At 35.1% G+C, this 21,007-nt stretch overlaps 1 protein-coding gene across 1 annotated transcript; it reads left to right on the forward strand.

Annotated features, from left to right (window-relative positions):
* The first annotated feature begins 736 nt into the window (after positions 1-736).
* Positions 737-18,088, forward strand: zgc:109965 (Nicalin-1-like). The gene is made up of 16 exons (XM_061875328.1): positions 737-850; positions 924-1,078; positions 4,174-4,364; positions 5,415-5,559; positions 7,388-7,485; positions 7,559-7,636; positions 8,968-9,071; positions 9,137-9,225; positions 9,310-9,449; positions 11,876-12,054; positions 12,150-12,237; positions 13,755-13,793; positions 13,978-14,150; positions 14,208-14,261; positions 15,610-15,688; positions 17,921-18,088. Exons 1-16 carry the CDS (start codon positions 789-791, stop codon positions 17,981-17,983), a joined length of 1,737 nt encoding a protein of 578 aa, XP_061731312.1. The 5' UTR covers positions 737-788; the 3' UTR covers positions 17,984-18,088.
* Positions 18,089-21,007: the final 2,919 nt, after the last annotated feature.

Below are 21,007 nucleotides of genomic sequence, written 5' to 3' on the forward strand. Positions count from 1 at the left end.
TATTCCCATTGTTGCTTTTTATTTTTTATTCTTATTGTAATATTTCTCTATTTTGTTTCCATTTAAACCCCCATTATTTACTTTTTTTGTTTAAATTGATCTCAACTCTGTACACTGCTGCTGGAATTTTAATTTTCCTGAAGGAACTCTCCTGAAGGAATCAATAAAGTACTATCTATCTATCTATCTATCTATCTATCTATCTATCTATCTACTATGCAAAGCGAAAGCCATTTATCAACAACATCCAGAAATGCCGCCTGCTTCTCTGGGTCTAAGATCCTCTAAGATGGACTGATGCAAAGTGGAAAAGTGTTCTGAGGTCTGACGAGAAAAGGTGAGGCCTTTAATCCCAGGAACACTATACCTACCGTCAAGCATGGTGGTGGTAGTATTATGCTCTGGGCCTGACGGAACTGCTGCTTTAAATGGGACCATAAAAATATAGGATTACCTCCAAATTCTTCAGGACAAACTAAAATCATCAGCTTGGAGTTTGGGTCTTGGGCGCGGTCGAGTGTTCCAACAGGACCCCAAACACACATCGGGCTAGAATGAAGGTTTTGGAATGGCCTTCCCAAGTCTGTGTGGACAATGCTGAAGAAACAAGTCCATGTCAGAAAAGCAACACATTTAGCTCAAGAGGAGTGGTCAAGAATCCAAGCAGAATGTATCGAGTTAGCTCACCTGGACTTGGTCATTAAAGAAGTAGCTTGCCCGCTGTAGTGCGTGTCCATCCATGTTTGGGGGGGGGTGTGATTATCCTGGAGCTGATCCCTGAGGAGCAGATGGCGAAGGGTGGCTTACCTTCAGCCAGCACACAGCTTCCCAAGGTGCTGCCTCATTCCAAGTGAGTGTGATAACTTTGTCTGAAGCTGAAGGAGTTAGTCGGGACCTTTTTTTTCCTGTTTGTCCCCCCCCAGACCTGCAGTCATGTTCTTGCAGGATGTGAAGGTGGTCTTCCTGGGCTTGCTGCTGGCCGCTCACCTCCTGCTGGGATCATCGCTCTCGCCCGCGTCCTCCTACGAGTTCACGGCTCACAGGATGCAGCAGTACAACCTGCTGAAGCACAGGCATGGTGAGTACACCTGTGTTGCCACGGCAACGCTGCATTAGATACACTGCAAACGCATGCCGATACTGTGCAGGATGATAACACTCTGTGGTTCTTTGCGCGATGCATATTTGATATCAATGACATCCCAGTCGTATTGCAGAAGAGTAGTGATCGATACTGAAATACGATACCACCGATACCAGATCTTCCGATCAAATATATCAATACTTTAGTTCAGGGTGTCCAAACTTTTAACCACTGAAAACTTAAAGTATGCAAGGGGCCACATTGATATTTGTATTTTAAAACAAAAGCTAACAACAGATATTGTATCAATTTTGTATTATTGACGATTCTAAAATCAAAATATCGATGCTTCTGATACTTTAGTTCAGGGGTGTCCAAACTTTTTCCTCCAATGGCCGCATACTGAAAAGTCACAGTAAGCGATATTTCTTATATGTATAAAAAAAATGCTAAAAACATATAATTATTATTGTTATTATTAGTTAAAACATTTCAGATTTTTTCTCGTTACATACAGATTTTTTTGCTTTTTTTTATTTTAAACGATTTTTACCGTTTTTTTCCCCTGTAGGAATATTATTAAAATATTAATAAAATGATTGTGTAACTGTAAAAAAAAATTTATTGTACAAAATATCATCGTTCAGTTCCACATTTAACATTTTTTGTTATGTCAAGTTGGAATTTGAATTTTTTACTGAAAATCTTTGACTGAAAATTTAAATTATGCAAGGGCCATATTGATATTTTTTCTTTTTAAAAAATTCTAAAAAGAGATATTGTATCAACTTTGTATAATTGGCAATTTATAAAACCAAAATATCATTTTTTTCCCCTTGTAACAATATAATAAAAATATTAATACAATGATTGTGTAACTGTCAAAAATTTTGCCTGTACAAAAATATTATTGTTCATTTACACATTTAACATTGTTTATTATGTCAAGCTAGTATTTAATTTTTTTGACTGAAAATCTTTGACTGCAAATTCCAATTATGCAAGGGCCATATTGATTATTATTCTTATTTTTTTTAATTATAAAAAAAACATATTTTATCAATTTTGTATTATTGGCGGTTCTAAAATAAAGATATCGATACTTCTGATACTTTAGTTCAGGGGTGTCCAAACTTTTTCCTCCAAGGGCCGCATACTGAAAAGTCACAGAAAGCGATATTTCTTATTTGTATAAAAAAAATGCTAAAAACATATATTGTGTCAGCTTTGTATTAGAGGTGATTAAGTATATTATTATTATTATTATTATTAGTTAAAACATTTCAGATTTTTTCTCATTACATACAGATTTTTTTGCTTTTTTTTTTTTTTTTACTGTTTTCTTTCCCCAGTAGGAATATAATTAAAATATTAATGAAATGATTGTGTAACTGTCAACAATTTTGCCTGTACAAAATATTATTGTTCAGTTCCACATTTAACATTGTTTATTATGTCAAGTTAGTATTTACATTTTTTACTGAAAATCTTTGACTGAAAATTCCAATTATGCAAGGGCCATATTGACTTTTTATTTTTTATTTTTTATTATAAAAAAACATATTGTATCAATTTTGTATTATTGGCGATTCTAAAATAAAGATATCGATACTTCTGATACTTTAGTTCAGAGGTGTCCAAACTTTTTCCTCCAAGGGCCACATACTGAAAAGTCACAGAAAGCGATATTTCTTATATGTATAAAAAAAATGCTAAAAACATATATTGTGTCAGCTTTGTATTAGTGGTGATTAAGTATATTATTATTATTGGTTAAGACATTTCAGAATTTTTCTCATTACATACAGATTTTTTTGCTTTTTTTTACGATTTTTACTGTTTTTTTTCCCCTGTAGGAATATAATTAAAATATTAATAAAATGATTGTGTAACTGTCAAAAATTTTGCCTGTACAAAATATTATTGTTCAGTTCCACATTTAACATTGTTTGTTATGTCAAGTTAGTATTTACATTTTTTACTGAAAATCTTTGACTGAAAATTCCATAAATAAACTAATTAATTTTTTTACTTTGCTTCTTATAACTTTCAGAAAGACAATTTCAGAGGAAAAATACAACCTTAAAACTAATTGTAGGATTTTTAAACACATATACCTTTTTTACCTTTTAAATTCCTTCCTCTTCTTTCCTGACAATTTAAATCAATGTTCAAATACATTTATTTTTTTATTGTAAAGAATAATAAATACATTTAAATTTAATTTTTCATTTTAGTTTCTGTTTTTTCGACAAATAATATATGTGAAATCTTTCTTCAAACTTATGATGATTAAAATAAAAAAAAAATATTCTGGCAAATCTAGAAAATCTTTAGAATCAAATTTAAATCTTATTTCAAAGTCTTTTAAAATTTTTGTTCTGGAAATTCTAGAAAAAATAATTATTTGTCTTTGTTAGAAATATAGCTTGGTCCAATTTGTTAAATATTCTAATTGCAGATGGGATTTTAACCTATTTAAAACATGCCATCAAATTCAAAAATTAATCTTAATCAGGAAAAATTACTAATGATGTTCCATAAATTATTTTTTTTAATTTTTTTCAAAAAGATTCAAATTAGCTAGTTTTTCTCTTCTTTTTTTCGGTTGAATTTTGAATTTGAAATAGTCGAAATTGAAGATAAACTATGTTTCAAAATTTAATTTTCATTTTTTTCCTGTTTTCTCCTCTTTTAAACCGTTCAATTAAGAGGTTTTTTTCATCATTTATTCTCTACAAAAAACCTTCCGTAAAAGGAAAAAAAATGTACGTTGGAATGACAGACAGAAATACCCATTTTTTATATATATATAGATTTATTTATTAAAGGTAAATTGAGCAAATTGGCTATTTCTGGCAATTTATTTTAGTGTGTATCAAACTGGTAGCCCTTCGCATTAATCAGTACCCAAGAAGTAGCTCTTGGTTTCAAAAAGGTTGCTGACCCCTGGTGTAGACAATGCTGAAGAAACAAGTCCAACCATAAATTAATAACGTCTGAATGAAAACATCAGAATATGATTTCTCTGCGTTAACGTCATGTCTGGATGAATACATGGTGAAGGTCGTTTTCTGTTTGATCCCCAGGTTGCCGTGGCGCCCTGGTGGTGGCCGAGGCTCGCTCCGCTGACGAGCCGGTGCTGACCCGGCGCTGTGTGGTCATGAGGGTGTGGGACTTCACCACAGAAACGTACCAGCGGGCACAGAGACAACACGCCGCCGCCGTCCTCATCCTGCTGCCTCGCAACATCTCCAGTCTACCCCAACAAGTCATCCAGGTAACTTTTGTCCCTCTTGTCCTTCTTCTCCATCATTAATGTCATCATTAGGGACCAAATGTCCCTTTGGGACAGAGGACACTATTGAATTCCTAGCGTTTTATTCTTTCCTCTATGTAGGTCTCACTTAGACCTAGATTTCATACACTGACAACCTTCAGCAAAAATCAACAGGAAGTTGGCAATTCTCCCTTCAAAACAAAAGTTTTGTAAAAACACTCACCTTTGCCTCTTTGAGCTGTAATTTGACCCCCTTAAAATGCTTCAAAACTCACCAAACTAGACACACACATCAGGACTGGTGAACATTGCGATCTAATAAAAAAACTAACCCCAAACCTCAAAATTGCGCTCTAGCGCCCTCTAGGAATAAAACAGACAAAACTGCTCCCAGGAAGAAAACACAGACAAAACTGCTTCTAACTTCCAGTAGGAATGTCGTAGACACATGAAACAAAAACTTCCATGTAGGTCTCACTTAGACCTACTTTTCATATATTGACAGCGCCCAGCAAAAATCAACAGGAAGTTTGCAATTCTCCCTTCAAAACAAAAGTTTTGTAAAAACACTCACCTTTGCCTCTTTGAGCTGTAATTTGACCCCCTTAAAACGCTTCAAAACTCACCAAACTGGACACACGCATCAGGAATGGTGAACATTGCGATCTAATAAAAAAAACAAACCCCAAACCTCAAAATTGCGCTCTGGCGCCCCTAGGAATAAAACACTGACAAAACTGCTCTTGGAAAGAAAATACAAACAAAACTGCTTGTAACTTCCGATAAGAACGTCATAGAGACATGAAACACAAACCTCTATGTAGGTCTCACTTAGACCTACATATCCTATATTGATAACCCCCAACAAAAATCAACAGTAAGTTTGCAATACCCCATCAAAACAAAAGTTTAGTAAAAACCGTTCACCTTTTTTCAAACATTATCTCCTCTGAGCGCGTTTGTCGTGTCGGCTTCAAACTACCACAGGAGAGAGATTGAACCACCGTCCATCGCTGCTTGCAACTTTGTTATTGTTATTGTGTGTGCCAGTCCTTCATGGTCAGTGAGAGCGAAGCCCTGATGGAGGAGACCCTCATGCCGGTGTATGTGGCCCCTGAGGACCAGCAGCTCCTCTACATGTACGAGGAGGTCAAGAAGACGGCATCCACACGGACCTCCTCCATATTCATCCGAGGTGACATCACACTCTGTTTCTTTTTATACCGTGGATTCTTCCTAGGAGACGGGTAGATATTGGAACATTATTTTACCCTATTTTCCACGCTATAAACAGCTACTTTTTTCCCCGAGCTTCGAACCCCGCGGCTTATATAATGGTGTGACATTACTAGTTTGTAAATTTTGCAATATAACTAAAACAATTCATACTTATTATGTTTGATCGGAGTGTTTTCATGCATATTTGTACGTGCATTCGTAGTATAATCAAGCTAGCGTTGTCAGCATTAGCTAATATGCTAAAAAGTGTCTGTATTATCGACTTACAGTGTCATTCTTTTTGTATTGTTCAGTTTCGTAAATTCACCAAAACGTCACCACATTGAGTCTGTTTGGCTGATTAGAGAGCTAGCTTCTGCAGCTATTGGGTCCATGACCATGTCTTCTGTTTTGTTTGATCAGCCGTTTTACTGCCCTGTTACAGACACATGTTGGAAACAATCAAGATATTTAAATAAACATTTACAAAATCTCTCTATGTAAATATCTCATTTTGCAACGTATATATCTGCGGCTTGTGCAAGGCTGCGGCTAACTGTGACTTTTCCTTCGCTAGCGGCCATGTTTTGTAAACAACAAACTAATAGATCTGCAACACCCACAAAGAGACTGGATAGGTGTGTTATTGTGTTTGTTATGACGCCATCTTTTGGACGGGTTTGCTGACTGCAGGTGCTGCGGGTTGAGAGTCTTTTTGCCTTGAACCGGCAGTATAAGTGCTGTTCCGTCTATTGTTCGTCCATTGCGTTTCTACCAGTATGGTTTCTTCCACTCCAAGCTAAGTTTGTGAATTTTGCAATATAACCAAAACAATTCATACTTACTAAATTGTCACATGTTTGATAGGAGTGTCTTCATGCATATTTGTACGTGCTATCGTATAATAATCAAGCTAGTGTCATTAGCATTAGCTAATATGCTAACAAGTGTCTGTGTTAGTATTATCAACTTACGATGGAATTATTTTTATGTTGTTTCAATTAACAAATTCTTCGGTAAATTCACAAAAACGTCACCGAGGAGTCATTGAGTCTGTTTAGCTGATTGGAGAGCTAGCTTCCGCAGCTCGTGGGTCCATGACCATGACTTCTGTTTTGTTTGATCCCCCGTTTTACTGCCCTGTTACAGGCACACTATGGAAACAATTAAGATATTTAAATAAACATTTACAAAATCTTTCTATGTAAATATTTCATTTCGCAATGTATATATCTGCGGCTTATGGTCCGGTGCGGCTAATATATGGGAAATATATATATGTGAACGACTCGGGTTCCATGGACCACCCAGGAAGGACATCGCTTTTAGCAAGTTTGACTCTTTTATTTTTCAACAAGGCAGATGTCTTTTTTCGCCGTCACCGCTCGCACTGCTCGTTCCTCCGTGTCTCGCTCTCCGGTCCGCTCTTTAGTCGGCCGCGTCGCCGTCTCTTTTGTCTTGCTCTCTCTCTCGCTACTCGGTCGCTGTTGCCGGCTCTCCTACTCCTTCCGCCCCGATCTCTCCTCCTTCTCCCCTTTTATGCTGCGTCAGGAGAAATGTGTGAGCCACGCACCTGAATTAGATTGCGGCGGCGTCGCTCCCGGCATTCTCCGCCTCCATGCCGCCATCTTGGGCAGGGATGCAGCGTGCCCCGCCCCGCCGTCGGCCCGTCGGCTGCGGCTCCCCACAATATATTTTTTCAAAAAATGGAGTGGGTGTGGCTTATATACCGGTGCACTGTATAGTCTGTAAAATACAGTACCTGTCATGTATTTTTACCTCGTATGTTTTTTTTACCTTGTCAGTCTTCCGAAGTATGGTGACCGCCACGGCCTTTCAGATCTTGGTGAGCAACAACGGTCCCATCAAGGCCATCACTGACAGCACTCTGGTCACACTGGAGGTACGTCAGCCAGTCAGTTCACTTCCCCATCACAGCTGCATCATAACAACTAAAGGTGTGCTGTGTTCTCTAGGGCGTACTTCCTGGAGCAGGCGAGGACATACCCACCATTGTGATTACTGCCCACTATGATTCCTACGGACTAGCACCGGTGAGTGAGACGCATAAGAAGTAAAAAAAATATTCAGTCAAAGGTTGGACTCCAGGAAAAAAAACGATAGTCATAACACACATAAACAAGTTACATAGAATCAACAAAACCTGCAACAGAAAGGAGCGAGTTGGAGCTCTCTTGCTTATTTATTTAACTTCCTAACCTGCTGCCTGATTGGCAACCGGGACACACCTCTGCCCGTTTCCCGTTTGTTAATCCAAAATGCACATTCATTTGATTATTAGATTTTATTTTTTTTGTGTGTAACTTGCTTTAAAATGTTTATTAAAGGTGTCTAAACTATTTGTTTTTATCTCACAATAATAGTTTTGCAATACGGTGTATAACTGGCATGATCAGATAATATTCAAGTTTAAAATTCGCATTTTTTTTCTGTCAAAATTGAAAGAAGAAATGCATTTAGTTAAAAAAAAAGAAAAAACGTGTTCTATTACAGACCTCCTAAGGCCCAATCTGTTTGTTTACATGTTTTTTTTTGTTGTTTTTTTTTTATATATCTTTGCTATTTGGGCTTATTGGACCCTACTTAGAATAAAAACTAAGAATCATCTTTTGTTATGATGTACTTAGTCCATAAGTACACAAACGTGTACTTCATGTTTTAATTGGTTTCACCCTTAAAATCGTTTTTAATCATATTTATTTTATATTGTTTTTATATTGGTTTTATATGTATTTTTTGTTTTTTGTTTTTATTCAGTCATTGGTGGAGCTCAGGATAGTATTTGAATGTTGTTTTTAATATTGTTGTGCAGCACTTTGGAATAATTTTGTTGTTTAAATGTGCTATATAAATAAAATGGATTGGATTCATGTTTAGTGACATGCTAATTCTTATTTTTACACGTTTTTCTTCCAAATTCCATTGTATGTTATACACTTCTGACACCACCAGATGGCAATATAAGTGTCCACATAAGTGGCCATAGGACCCCAATTCAGTAGTGTACACAATTTTGGGAAATAAGAGCTAAAAGGTGCTGTCCACACATGTGGACACTAAACCTTTAGAGGTTTTTAAAACCCATTTTTTTCCAGGCTTTCGCGGGCCACATAAAATGCCAGAACTGCCCCCCGGGCCCTTGAGTTTGATACCTGTGATCGACATCAACAATAGGATTTGTCTGAGTAGCTGGACACAACACATAAAAATAAATAAATATATAAATATATATTTGACAGCCCTATGGTAAAAATATTCCATTTGGAGTAACACATCTCAAGTCGGCCTAAAATGGAGCCAAACATTTCCCGGGAAGGATGAAAAACTCCCCACTAAACCTGACTTCCTCCATTGTGTCGCGCAGTGGTTGTCCTTTGGAGCCGACTCTAACGGCAGTGGTGTGGTCCTCTTGCTAGAACTGGCCCGTCTCTTCCAGAAGCTCTACAGCAGTCCGAGTACCAGACCACGGTTAGTCCCGTGCAACACCAGATCAGACATTGGGATGTTGTCTCTCACGGTGTCTGCTGGTGTAGGTACCATCTGATGTTCTCCCTCTCCGGAGGAGGCAAGTACAACTTTATAGGCACCAAAAGATGGATTGAAGAGAACCTGGACCATGCCGGTAAGTCCTGGGTGGCTTTCAACCCCAGGAACCGTGTCTCCACTGTGAACTTGGGTTTTCTTTGAAATGGTTCCCCCACTCCAGAGTCTAGTCTGCTTCACGACAACGTGGCCTTCGTCTTGTGTTTGGACACGCTGGCCAATGGGGACGGGCTACAGGTGCACGTGTCACGGCCACCCAGAGATGACACGCCCATGAAGAACTTTATTCACTGCTTGGAAGAGGTAAATACTGGCAAAGCGACACCAGATGGCGCCGCTTTACTCGCTTTATATCTACTGTACAAAGTTGAACAGGCTTCACGTTCCTTCAGACATCAGATCAGGGGTCAACAATTAACTTGTCACTTTGACTTTTGATTCCAAAGCAGGTTTTCCATTAGTTTGTTGGTAAACAACAAAAATTACAATACATAAAAAATGGAAACTGTGTATTATTATCATGAAGCGGCCCCCTTTGGTATCTGCCATGTGGCCCACCAATGAACATAAGTGTGACGTCCTCTAGGCCACCACCTAAACCAAGGCTATTTTTTTTACAATAACATTAGTAAAGGAATGTGAGGACAATTGTAGGGTTTTATTCCTGAGTAAATCACGTTTGAGCAATTTTACTGCAAAAAAAAGTTGTGTTAAAGTATCGTTTGCTAGCAGTTGAAAGAATATGAGCGCTATTCTGTATCCTTCAAGGTCAGCCAGATCTCATTTTAACATCCCCCTGATGAAATGGGAAATACATATAGGTGTGGAATTGGAGAATGATATAGACCTAGACAGCATTTTTTTCTCCCCCACATCAATAATAACTGTTTTATTACACAGAGGATCAATACCCTAGCAACATTAAACTGCACAAGCTTGTATGCAAACTACAACAACACGAATATTTTGTTGGAACAGTTTAACGAACCCGTTAAAGTGATGGCGAGCTGAGAAAGAAAGATGGTCGCTGAAAAAGGAATATTTTTTTAATCTAGGAGAATATTTACTGATGAACAGAAACAACAATAGTGGAGTAGGAATAGCGGTCTACGTTTAGTCATGCTGTGAAATATATACAACATCCGAGTTATGCAGTGAAATAAATAGAACACCTGAGTCATGCAATGAAATGTATAGAACACCCAAGTTGTGCAATGAAATATATAGAACACCCAAGTCACGCAATGAAATATATAGAACACCCGAGTCATGCAATGAAATATACAGAACACCCGAGTCATGCAATGAAATATATAGAACACCCGAGTCATGCAATGAAATATATAGAACACCCGAGTCATGCAATAAAATAAATAGAACACCCGAGTCATGCTGTGAAATATGTAGAACACCCCGGTCATGCAATGAAAAATATACTGTAGAACACCCGAGTCATGCATTGAAATATATAAAACACCCAAACCATACTGTGAAATATATAGAACACCCAAGTCATGCAATTAAATACATAAAACACCCGAGTCATGCTGTGAAATATATATGGAACACCTAAGTCATGCAATTAAATAAATAAAACACCCTAGTCATGCAATGAAATGTATAAAACACCCGAGTCATGCAATGAAATATGTAGAACACCCGAGTCATGCAATGAAATATATAGAACACCCTAGTCATGCAATGAAATATATAGAACACCCGAGTCATGCAGTGAAATATATAGAACACCGAAGTCATGCAATGAAATATATAGAACACCCTAGTCATGCAGTGCAATATATAGAACACCCGAGTCATGCTGTGAAATAAATAGAACCCCCCGGTCATCCAGTGAAATATATAGAACTCCCGAGTCATGCAATGCAATATATAAAACACCCGAGTCGTGCAATGAAATATATAGAACACCCGAGTCATGCAATGAAATGTTTGAGGACTGGATTAAGGCAGCCTTGTACAGAAACTTACTGGAACCCCTTAAGGCAGGGGTTCTTAACCTTTTTCACCTCGGGGCTCAACTTTTCCACTACCGAGGGGCCCAGGACCCCACTCCAATATTAACACTAAATTAGTAATATTACTCTTGTTTTTTTAATCAAATTTAATAATTGTATATTCACTAATTACAGTGTAAAACGTTGTAAAATAATATGAAAGCATGTGTTAATCAACAATATTATTTTTTTTTTTAACACATTACTTATGCTTAGGTCAGGCTGATTAGAAACATAAGTACTTACCAAATATACTGCAAATAAAGGGACTCCTTAATAACTGACGAGAAAATATGTGTATTTATACTGTGCTGACATAAAGAAATACTATACATGAATAATAAATAAATAAACTAAATTAATAATGAATGTTTCTTAACAGTTTCACCACTGTAGTCATATTTTTGGCGCTTAAGAAACTTGTCCATGACTTTTAAACTTCTTCTGTTTGTCTGCTATTGTCATTACCGCCCCCGAGTGGTGGCAAAGTGTATTGCTGCTGCAGCTGAGAAACAGATATAGGGCCCGGCCCTATGGTTAAGCAACACTGCCTTAAGAAAACCACTAATCTGCTTGAATTGTTAGTCATTTGTTGTGATATTACTAGAATTACTGAGAGCAAATACTGTTCAAAGATTTGGAATCCTGCTATGTTGATATCCTGACACACCCTCCAAGTGGTGAGGAGGTGGGAATTGAACCTCTTTGGCCCAGGTGGTGTCCTCCAGATTCCCCGAGGTGAAGACAGGGTTGGTGCACAAGAAGATCAACCTGGTGGAGTCCACAGTGTCCTGGGAGCATGAACGCTTCAGCCTGCGCAGAATCCCGGCCTTCACCCTGTCTCACCTGGACGACCACAGGTGTGAGGGGCGGGGCTCCCTGCTGGACACGCTGTGAGTTTTTCATGTGTCCGTGTTGTTTCTTCCCGAGATTATCACTCCAGCACCCAGTGGTGGTTTTAGCATGAATGAAAAATGTCTCCTAACAGTTCTATGGTGGACTTGAGGAAACTTCAGCGGAATGGAATCATCATAGCAGAGACACTGGCAAGATATATGTACCACCTGTCCGACCAGGTGAGGGGAATACATATATAAACTAGAAATATATATACACACATCTATATGTATTATATATATGTATGTATGTGTGTGTATATGTAAATATATGCATAGATATATATACATATATATCAATCAATCAATCAATGTTTATTTATATAGCCCCAAATCACAAATGTCTCAAAGGACTGCACAAATCATTACGACTACAACATCCTCGGAAGAACCCACAAAAGGGCAAGGAAAACTCACACCCAGTGGGCAGGGAGAATTCACATCCAGTGGGACGCCAGTGACAATGCTGACTATGAGAAACCTTGGAGAGGACCTCAGAGGACCTCCTCCTGGCTGCCGCGTATAACAGAGCGACAGGTGATTAGATAACAAGGCCCAGGTGGGCCGTCTACGCACCTGTCCCTGATTTTGAAGCCGGTCCTGGCACACCCCAGTTTGCTGCAGGCCCGCAGGCCACGCCCCCTCCACAGTTAGCTTCAGAATAACAATGTTATTACAAAGAACAAGAGTCCTATTATACTCTAGAAATGTTGGTCTTACTTAAAAATGCACGCGTTTAGTTGTATTCTCTTTTAAAAACAAATATTATATGGCTCTTACGGAACTACGTTTTAAAATATTTGGCTTTTTGGCTCTCTCAGCCAAAAAGGTTCCCAACCCCTGATATGTGTTTACCTATGTATATATGTATGTATACATATACAGTACGTGTATATATGTATGTGTGTATATATATATATATATATATATATATATATATGTATATATATATATATACAGTACACACATATATATACATGTACATATATACATATATCTGCATTTATATATATGCATGTATATATGTGTATGTATATATGTATGTATGTATATGCATATATATATATATATATATATATATACATATCAATAATAATACTAAATAATTAATTAAACTCTCCCGAAAAGCAGGGTGAGTTTAATTAATTATTTATTTATTTTGCTTTATTTAAAACTCCCCTAAAGAGCAGGGAAACCCTACAAACAAGCTTGTTTTGATGAAATAGGCTAATTCATGCCCACAAGCCTGTTTCGCAGGTTTCCCTGCTCTTCAGGTTTTTTATTTTATTTAATTGTTTATTTGTTTTACTTTATTCAAAACTCCCCTGAAGTGCAGGGAAACCCTACAAACAGGCTTGGTTCGATGAAATAGGCTATTTCATTCCCACAAGCCTGTTTCGCAGGTTTCCCTGCTCTTCAGGTTTTTTTTTTTCTTTAATTGTTTATTTATTTTACCTTATTTAAAACTCCTGTGAAGAGCAGGGACTCCTGAAAATTGGCTATTTCATCCCTACAAGCATGTTTCATGTATATATATATATATATATATATATATATATATATATATAAATTTTTTGACAATTTTCAGGGAAAATGTCATCTCATTGCGGTCAATAGGGTATAAATCAAAATTTATCAAAAAAAGTCGTATTTTATACATTGAAACATTGAAGCCCATAATGTGTGTTCCTGTTTAGGGTTCAGCAGAAGAAGTGCAGATCTTCAGAGGCCAGCTGGTAAGAGTCTTGTTAAGAATGTGAACATACTGACCTCTGCTGGTCATTCAGAGACATTACACACCTGTGTCGTCATGCAGTGTGTGCTCTGTTGCACTGGCAGCATTTACAAGTCTCATCAACATTACTCCAAAAAAAACCAAATATATATATATATATATTTGCATATTTGTGTCGTCTGCAGGACTTCCACGAGGGTAGAATATCCAGTCTCATGTCCCTCCTCACCTCCGTGCCTCGGGCCACGCAGCTGATGGACAAAGAGTCCAGCCAGGTCCTGCTGGTCAACTCCCTGGACCAGGAGTTGAGACGTTACCTGCAACAAGTCCACAGGCACACTTTCCGGCAGGACAAAAGGTTGAGGTGACAACAGGTGTGCCAAAGCTGACTTTTACTGACTGCATTTCCCCTCAGGGACCCGGACATGACCTTTTTTGACCAAATGAGACAACCGGTGGTCATGTACAGGTAAATATTAGTCTTTCAGGCAGGAATACCACAACCATGTTTGTTGATGTACAATTTATTCTTAACTAGCTTAGCTTTTTTGTAACTATATGTGTTTATTCTTGTTTTTGTGTAACTATATGTGTTTATTCTTGCTTTTTTGTAACTATATGTGTTTATTCTTGCTTTTTTTGTAACTATATGTGTTTATTCTTGCTTTTTTTGTAACTATATGTGTTTATTCTTGCTTTTTTTGTAACTATATGTGTTTATTCTTGCTTTTTTTGTAACTATATGTCTTTATTCTTGTTTTTGTGTAACTAGATGTGTTTATTCTTGGTTTTTTTGTAACTATATGTGTTTATTCTTGCTTTTTTGTAACTATAGGTCTTTATTCTTGCTTTTGTGTAACTATATGTGTTTATTCTTGGTTTTTTTGTAACTATATGTGTTTATTCTTGGTTTTTTTGTAACTATATGTGTTTATTCTTGCTTTTTTGTAACTATGTGTTTATTCTTGCTTTTTTGTAACTATATGTCTTTATTCTTGCTTTTTTTGTAACTATATGTCTTTATTCTTGCTTTTTTGTAACTATATATGTTTATTCTTGCTTTTTTGTAACTATATGTGTTTATTCTTGCTTTTTTGTAACTATATGTGTTTATTCTTGCTTTTTTTGTAACTATATGTGTTTATTCTTGCTATTGTGTAACTATATGTGTTTATTCTTGCTTTTTTTGTAACTATATGTGTTTATTATTGCTTTTTTGTAACTATATGTGTTTATTCTTGCTTTTTTGTAACTATATGTGTTTATTCTTGCTTTTTTGTAACTATATGTGTTTATTCTTTCTTTTTTGTAACTATATGTGTTTATTCTTGCTTTTTTGTAACTATATGTGTTTATTCTTGCTTTTTTGTAACTATATGTGTTTATTCTTGCTTTTTTGTAACTATATGTGTTTATTCTTGCGTTTTTGTAACTATATGTGTTTATTCTTGCTTTTTTTGTAACTATATGTGTTTATTCTTGCTTTTTTGTAACTATATGTGTTTATTCTTGCGTTTTTGTAACTATATGTGTTTATTCTTGCTTTTTTGTAACTATATGTGTTTATTCTTGCTTTTTTGTAACTATCTGTGTTTATTCTTGCTTTTTTTGTAACTACATGTGTTTATTCTTGCTTTTTTGTAACTATATGTGTTTATTCTTGCTTGTTTGTAACTATATGTGTTTATTCTTGCTTTTTTTGTAATTATATGTGTTTATTCTTGCTTTTTTTGTAACTATGTGTTTATTCTTGCTTTTTTGTAACTATATGTGTTTATTTTTGCTTTTTTTGTAACTATATGTGTTTATTCTTTCAGAGTAAAACCTGCTGCTTTTGATCTCTTCCTGGGTGGATGCATCACCGCATATTTGGCCATTGTTTACTTTGCCATACAGGTATGGTCTTCTTCTGCTGTGGTCATGTGACATCACCTCCATGGAGACTGTTAGTTAATTAGTTTGTTTGTTAGTTAGTTAGTTAGTTGGTATTTAGTCCGCTCACAACACACAACATTGCTTATGTACGAAAACATATACATATATATATATATTAGATTAGATTAGATTAGATAGTACTTTATTTATTCCGTCAGGAGAGTTCCTTCAGGAAAATTAAAATTTTCAGCACAATCCCATTCAAGTTTAGACAAACATTACAGGGAGACAGAACAGGATCGCTGACGGGTCTGCCGGCTTCCAGCGCCCCTTACAAAAAAGATGAGATAAAGGTAAACAAAGGGGAGGGGGGGGGGAGAAAAAAATAGAAGATTAAAATAAAATTTAAAAAATCGGTCTTTGCCTGGGCCCTGGAGAGGAGGTGCAAACTGAGGCCAAGGGAAAAAAACAAATAAATTAAAAAAATTAAAAAACAACTCATAGCCATAGTACACATCCCTCTTCCATGTGTGTAAGAGGGAAACATCAAACATCAAAGAACACAGAGGACATTAAAGACATTAAAGCAGCAGATACAACCAGACACTTCTACATACAGCTATGAATAAAAAGTAAAATAAACATATCCACTGTGGTGGCCTCTGCGGTGTTCCACGCCATCGTCTGTTGGGGTGGAGGGAGCATAGTCAGAGACAGGAGCAGACCCAACAAAGCAACCAAGACAGCCGACTCCACTCTCGGCCAGTGTCCAGTCAGCATGGATGAGCGAGGATACGTCCAAGGTGACTGAGGTGTCCGACACCTGCTCACCCAGTCAAGACATCGCGAAGCCTCTCCGTCCCAGCGCTCAGTGCTAGCTCCGCAGCCCTGTCCCTTCATCCGCATCTCCTCCAGTACATCCAAACATACTCTGGTGTGGCAGAGACCCAGCAGCTATATATATATATATATATATATATATATATATATATATATGTATATGTGTATATATATATATATATATGTATGTATATTTAAAAAAAACTCCAGTCCACGTTTTCCAACACACCGATTTAAATAATACATTTCACTCTTCTGCTGCTCCCTAAACTCCGTTCCGCATTTTCCAGCACACCTTCCAAACATCCACAGGCTGTGTTCTAACCGTTCAGACGGCCGTGTGAATTAAAAGTTACGGTAAAAATGTCAGCTGTGTGGGATTATTTTACCCTACAAAACGAAAACGATGAAGAGGTGGAGTGCAAAACATTCCACAATAAAGTCAAGAGTAGTGGTAAAGTTGTAAGACATTTCAATGACTCTTGCAAGTGAGAGGCTATTTAGCACTCATCTTTGATGAAGACAGGAGCAGGCTCACACCTGAGCATCTTGAAGTGCTCGTCTTTGTTAGAAAGAATCTCCCCATTATGCTTGGACTTCAATTGTTTGCCCCCCCCGACTGCGGCAAACAATTGAAAAGAGTGTGTAGATATATATATATATATATATATATATATATATATATATATATGAAAATTTAGTGAGATTTTTTTGAAAAGACTTTCACTGCCCCGAAAATAAAAATGAATCAATGTTGTTATGAAAAAATTGAACTATTTAAAAATCAAATATTCCACTTTGAAAGTTTTTTTGGGGTGGGGGGGAGGGGGGGGGGGGGGTTACATTTTGTGTATTTGGCATAAGAAACTGTTTTGCCACAAAAGGACAAAAATAATTAAAAAAAAATACTTTATATTGATAAATATATCTGAAGTTGATCTACAGATTTAAGCAATAAAATATGACTTATGTGTAATAAATATTGGACTGAGACCCTCCTTGGTCCCCGGGACCAAACTTGAGGGGAGCCCTAAAGGTTCAACAAAAAAAAAAAAACAATCTTTGTATTGTTTGGAAAATATAAAATATCAAAAATGGCCCCGCATGCGTTGATTTGTCAGTGTGTGGCCCTTAGGGGGAAATGTTTAAAGGCCCCTGCTTTAGAGTGTTTTCAGTTTTGTGTTTTCTTCTCACAATACGCCACCCTATTTTTTGTGTGTTTTTCCAATGTGCTTTGGGCCAAAAACAAATGGGTCAAAACTTTGTAATCCTCAATATGGACGTCAACTTCAATTTATTAGGTTTGGAAAGGCGGATTTTATTTTAGTTTTATTGCACCTCATCAGAGTGTGCAGGTGTTCCTAATGTTGTGGCTGAGTCAACATCCTCCATTTTATTATTTTTCTCCCACAGAACTTTGACCAGGTCTACAGAAAAGTGAAGGCAGCAGTGAAACCTGTGAGCAGCACCAAATAAGACACAAGCCAGAGGAACTTTATCACTGCACTTGTTTAAAACATTTCTTTATTGAAATGTATTTGAGAAAAAGTGGAGAGAAATAAAGTACAAAGCAAATGTAAAGTCGTTTCCCTTCGACACAAATCAAATAAATAAAAAGAATACAAATTATTCAAAAAGGTGCAAGCAAATATTGAAATAAAGCCACAGACAAAATGGCCTCAACAAGGTGCAGCAACACACAGAAACAAACAAAAGGCTCATCAATCACCCACAATTCAACCACGTTTCAGTCGTTTTTTTTTAAATACCTTAAATACTGAACTCAATATTTTTGTGTATTTCAAACATGTTTAGGAAAGTTACAGTAACAATTTTAATTATTTTCAAAGTCAAACAGGACATAAAAGTCCATAAGTTTTTGAAAGGCGTAAAATATTTGGGATTTTTAAAATGTATTATAAGCTACAATTTCTGAATAAACTTTTTTCTAATTTTAACCGTTTTCAAAGATTTATGATCAAATGTCACAAATTCAATTTTTATTATTTAAATTTTTAATTTAAATGAGTAATATATATATAAACTTTAACATTTGTAAAATAAATAATGTTATGCAAATTCATACTAATTGACAAATGACATAATTTAAGCAGAAGACATAATAATAAAAACACACAATTTTAATGATCTTCAAAGTCAAACAGGACATAAAAGGTTTTAAAAGGCATAAAATATTTTGGATTTTTTTTTCTTTTTTTATTTCCAGAAATTTCTCAATGATTAAGTTCTTTTTTAATTATGATCCTTTTGGAGGCTTTTTGTTGAAATAATGTCGTATATTGCAAAAAACAACAATACATTTGAATGAGTGAAATAACTAATACTATGCAATTTTATCTTCTTTGACAACTGACTTACATCCTTTGATTAAAATGACTTTAATTGGTTAAAATAATAAATGCACACAATTTCAATTATCTTCAAAGTCAGACGTGACATAAAATTCCTTAAGTTTTTAAAAGGTGTAGAATATTAAGAATTTTTTTCCTTTTTTTAATTGCTTAAATTTCTCAATAATTCAGTCCTTTTTAAATTTTGACCCTTTTGAAGGCGTTTTGTTAAAATAATGTCATAAATAAATAAAAAACACATTTGAATGAGTGAAATAACTTATTCTGTGCAATTTTATCTTCTTTGATTAAAATGTCTTAAATTGGTTAAAATAATAAATACACACAATTTTAATGATTTTCAAAGTCAAACAGGACATAAAAGTTTTTAAAAGGCGTAAAATATTTAGGATTTTTTCCTTTTTTTTATTTCCAGAAAGTTCTCAATGATTAAGTTCTTTTTTAATTATGACCCTTTTGAAGGCTTTTTGTTGAAATAATGTCGTATATCGCAAAAAACAACAACAATACATTTGAATGAGTGGAATAACTAATATTATGCAATTTTATCTTTTTTGATAACTGACTTGCATCCTTTGATCAAAATGCCTTCAATTGGTTAAAATAATAAATGCACACTATTTTAATTATCTTCAAAGTCAAACGGGACATAAAATTCCTTAAGTTTTTAAAAGGTGTAGAATATTTAGGATTTTTTCCTTTTCTAAAATTGCTTAAATTTCTCAATAATTCAGTCCTTTTTAAATTTTGACCCTTTTGCAGGCTTTTTGTTGAAATAATGTCATAAATAAAAAAAAAACATTTCAATGAGTGAAATAACTTATACTATGCATTTTATCTTCTTTGATCAAAATGTCTTGAATTGGTTAAAATAATAAATTCACACAATTTTAATGATCTTTAAAGTCAAACAGGACATAAAAGTTTTTAAAAGGCGTTAAATATTTAGGATTTATTTTTTTCCTTTTTTGAATTGCTTACATTTCTCAATAATTCAGTCCTTTTTAAATTTTGACCCTTTTGAAGGCTTTTTGTTAAAATAATGTCATAAATTAAAAAAAAAACACATTTGAATGAGTGAAATAACTTATATTATGCAATTTTATCTTCTTTGATCAAAATGACTTCAATTGGTTAAAATAATAAACGCACACTATTTTAATTATTTTCAAAGTGAAACGGGACATAAAATTCCTTAAGTTTTTAAAAGGTGTAGAATATTTAGGATTTTTTTCCTTTTTTTAATTGCTTAAATTTCTCAATAATTCAGTCCTTTTTAAATTTTGACCCTTTTGAAGGCTTTTTGTTGAAATAATGTCATAAATAAAAAAAAAACATTTCAATGAGTGAAATAACTTATACTGTGCAATTTTATCTTATCTGATCAAAATGTCTTCAATTGGTTAAAATAATAAATACACACACAATTTTAATGATTTTCAAAGTCAAACAGGACATAAAAGTTTTTAAAAGGCGTAAAATATTTAGGATTTTTTCCTTTTTTTTATTTCCAGAAAGTTCTCAATGATTAAGTTCTTTTTTAATTACGACCCTTTTGAAGGCTTTTTGTTGAAATAATGTCGTATATTGCAAAAAACAACAACAATACATTTGAATGAGTGGAATAACTAATATTATGCAATTTTATCTTTTTTGATAACTGACTTGCATCCTTTGATCAAAATGCCTTCAATTGGTTAAAATAATAAATGCACACTATTTTAATTATCTTCAAAGTCAAACGGGACATAAAATTCCTTAAGTTTTTAAAAGGTGTAGAATATTTAGGATTTTTTCCTTTTTAAAAATTGCTTAAATTTCTCAATAATTCAGTCCTTTTTAAATTTTGACCCTTTTAAAGGCTTTTTGTTAAAAATAATGTCATACATAAAAGAAAAAAAACATTTGAATGAGTGAAATAACTTATACTGTGCAATTGTATCTTATCTGATCAAAATGTCTTAAATTGGTTAAAATAATAAATACACACACAATTTTAATGATCTTTAAAGTCAAACAGGACATAAAAGTTTTTAAAAGGCGTAAAATATTTAGGATTTTTTCCTTTTTTTTATTTCCGGACATTTCTCAATGATTAAGTTCTTTTTTAATTATGACCCTTTTGAAG

Source organism: Nerophis ophidion, linkage group LG16 (assembly GCF_033978795.1).
Source record: "Nerophis ophidion isolate RoL-2023_Sa linkage group LG16, RoL_Noph_v1.0, whole genome shotgun sequence".
In the NCBI taxonomy this organism is placed as follows: Eukaryota; Metazoa; Chordata; class Actinopteri; order Syngnathiformes; family Syngnathidae; genus Nerophis; species Nerophis ophidion.

Excerpts from the sequence above, each read along its gene's own strand:
- zgc:109965 (XM_061875328.1), top strand. The coding sequence starts at position 789 with ATGGCGAAGGGTGGCTTACCTTCAGCCAGCACACAGCTTCCCAAGGTG. Across the intron at positions 4,365-5,414 it reads TACCCCAACAAGTCATCCAG|TCCTTCATGGTCAGTGAGAG; the intron begins GTAACTTTTGTC and ends TGTGTGTGCCAG. Across the intron at positions 9,226-9,309 it reads AGAGAACCTGGACCATGCCG|AGTCTAGTCTGCTTCACGAC; the intron begins GTAAGTCCTGGG and ends CCCCCACTCCAG.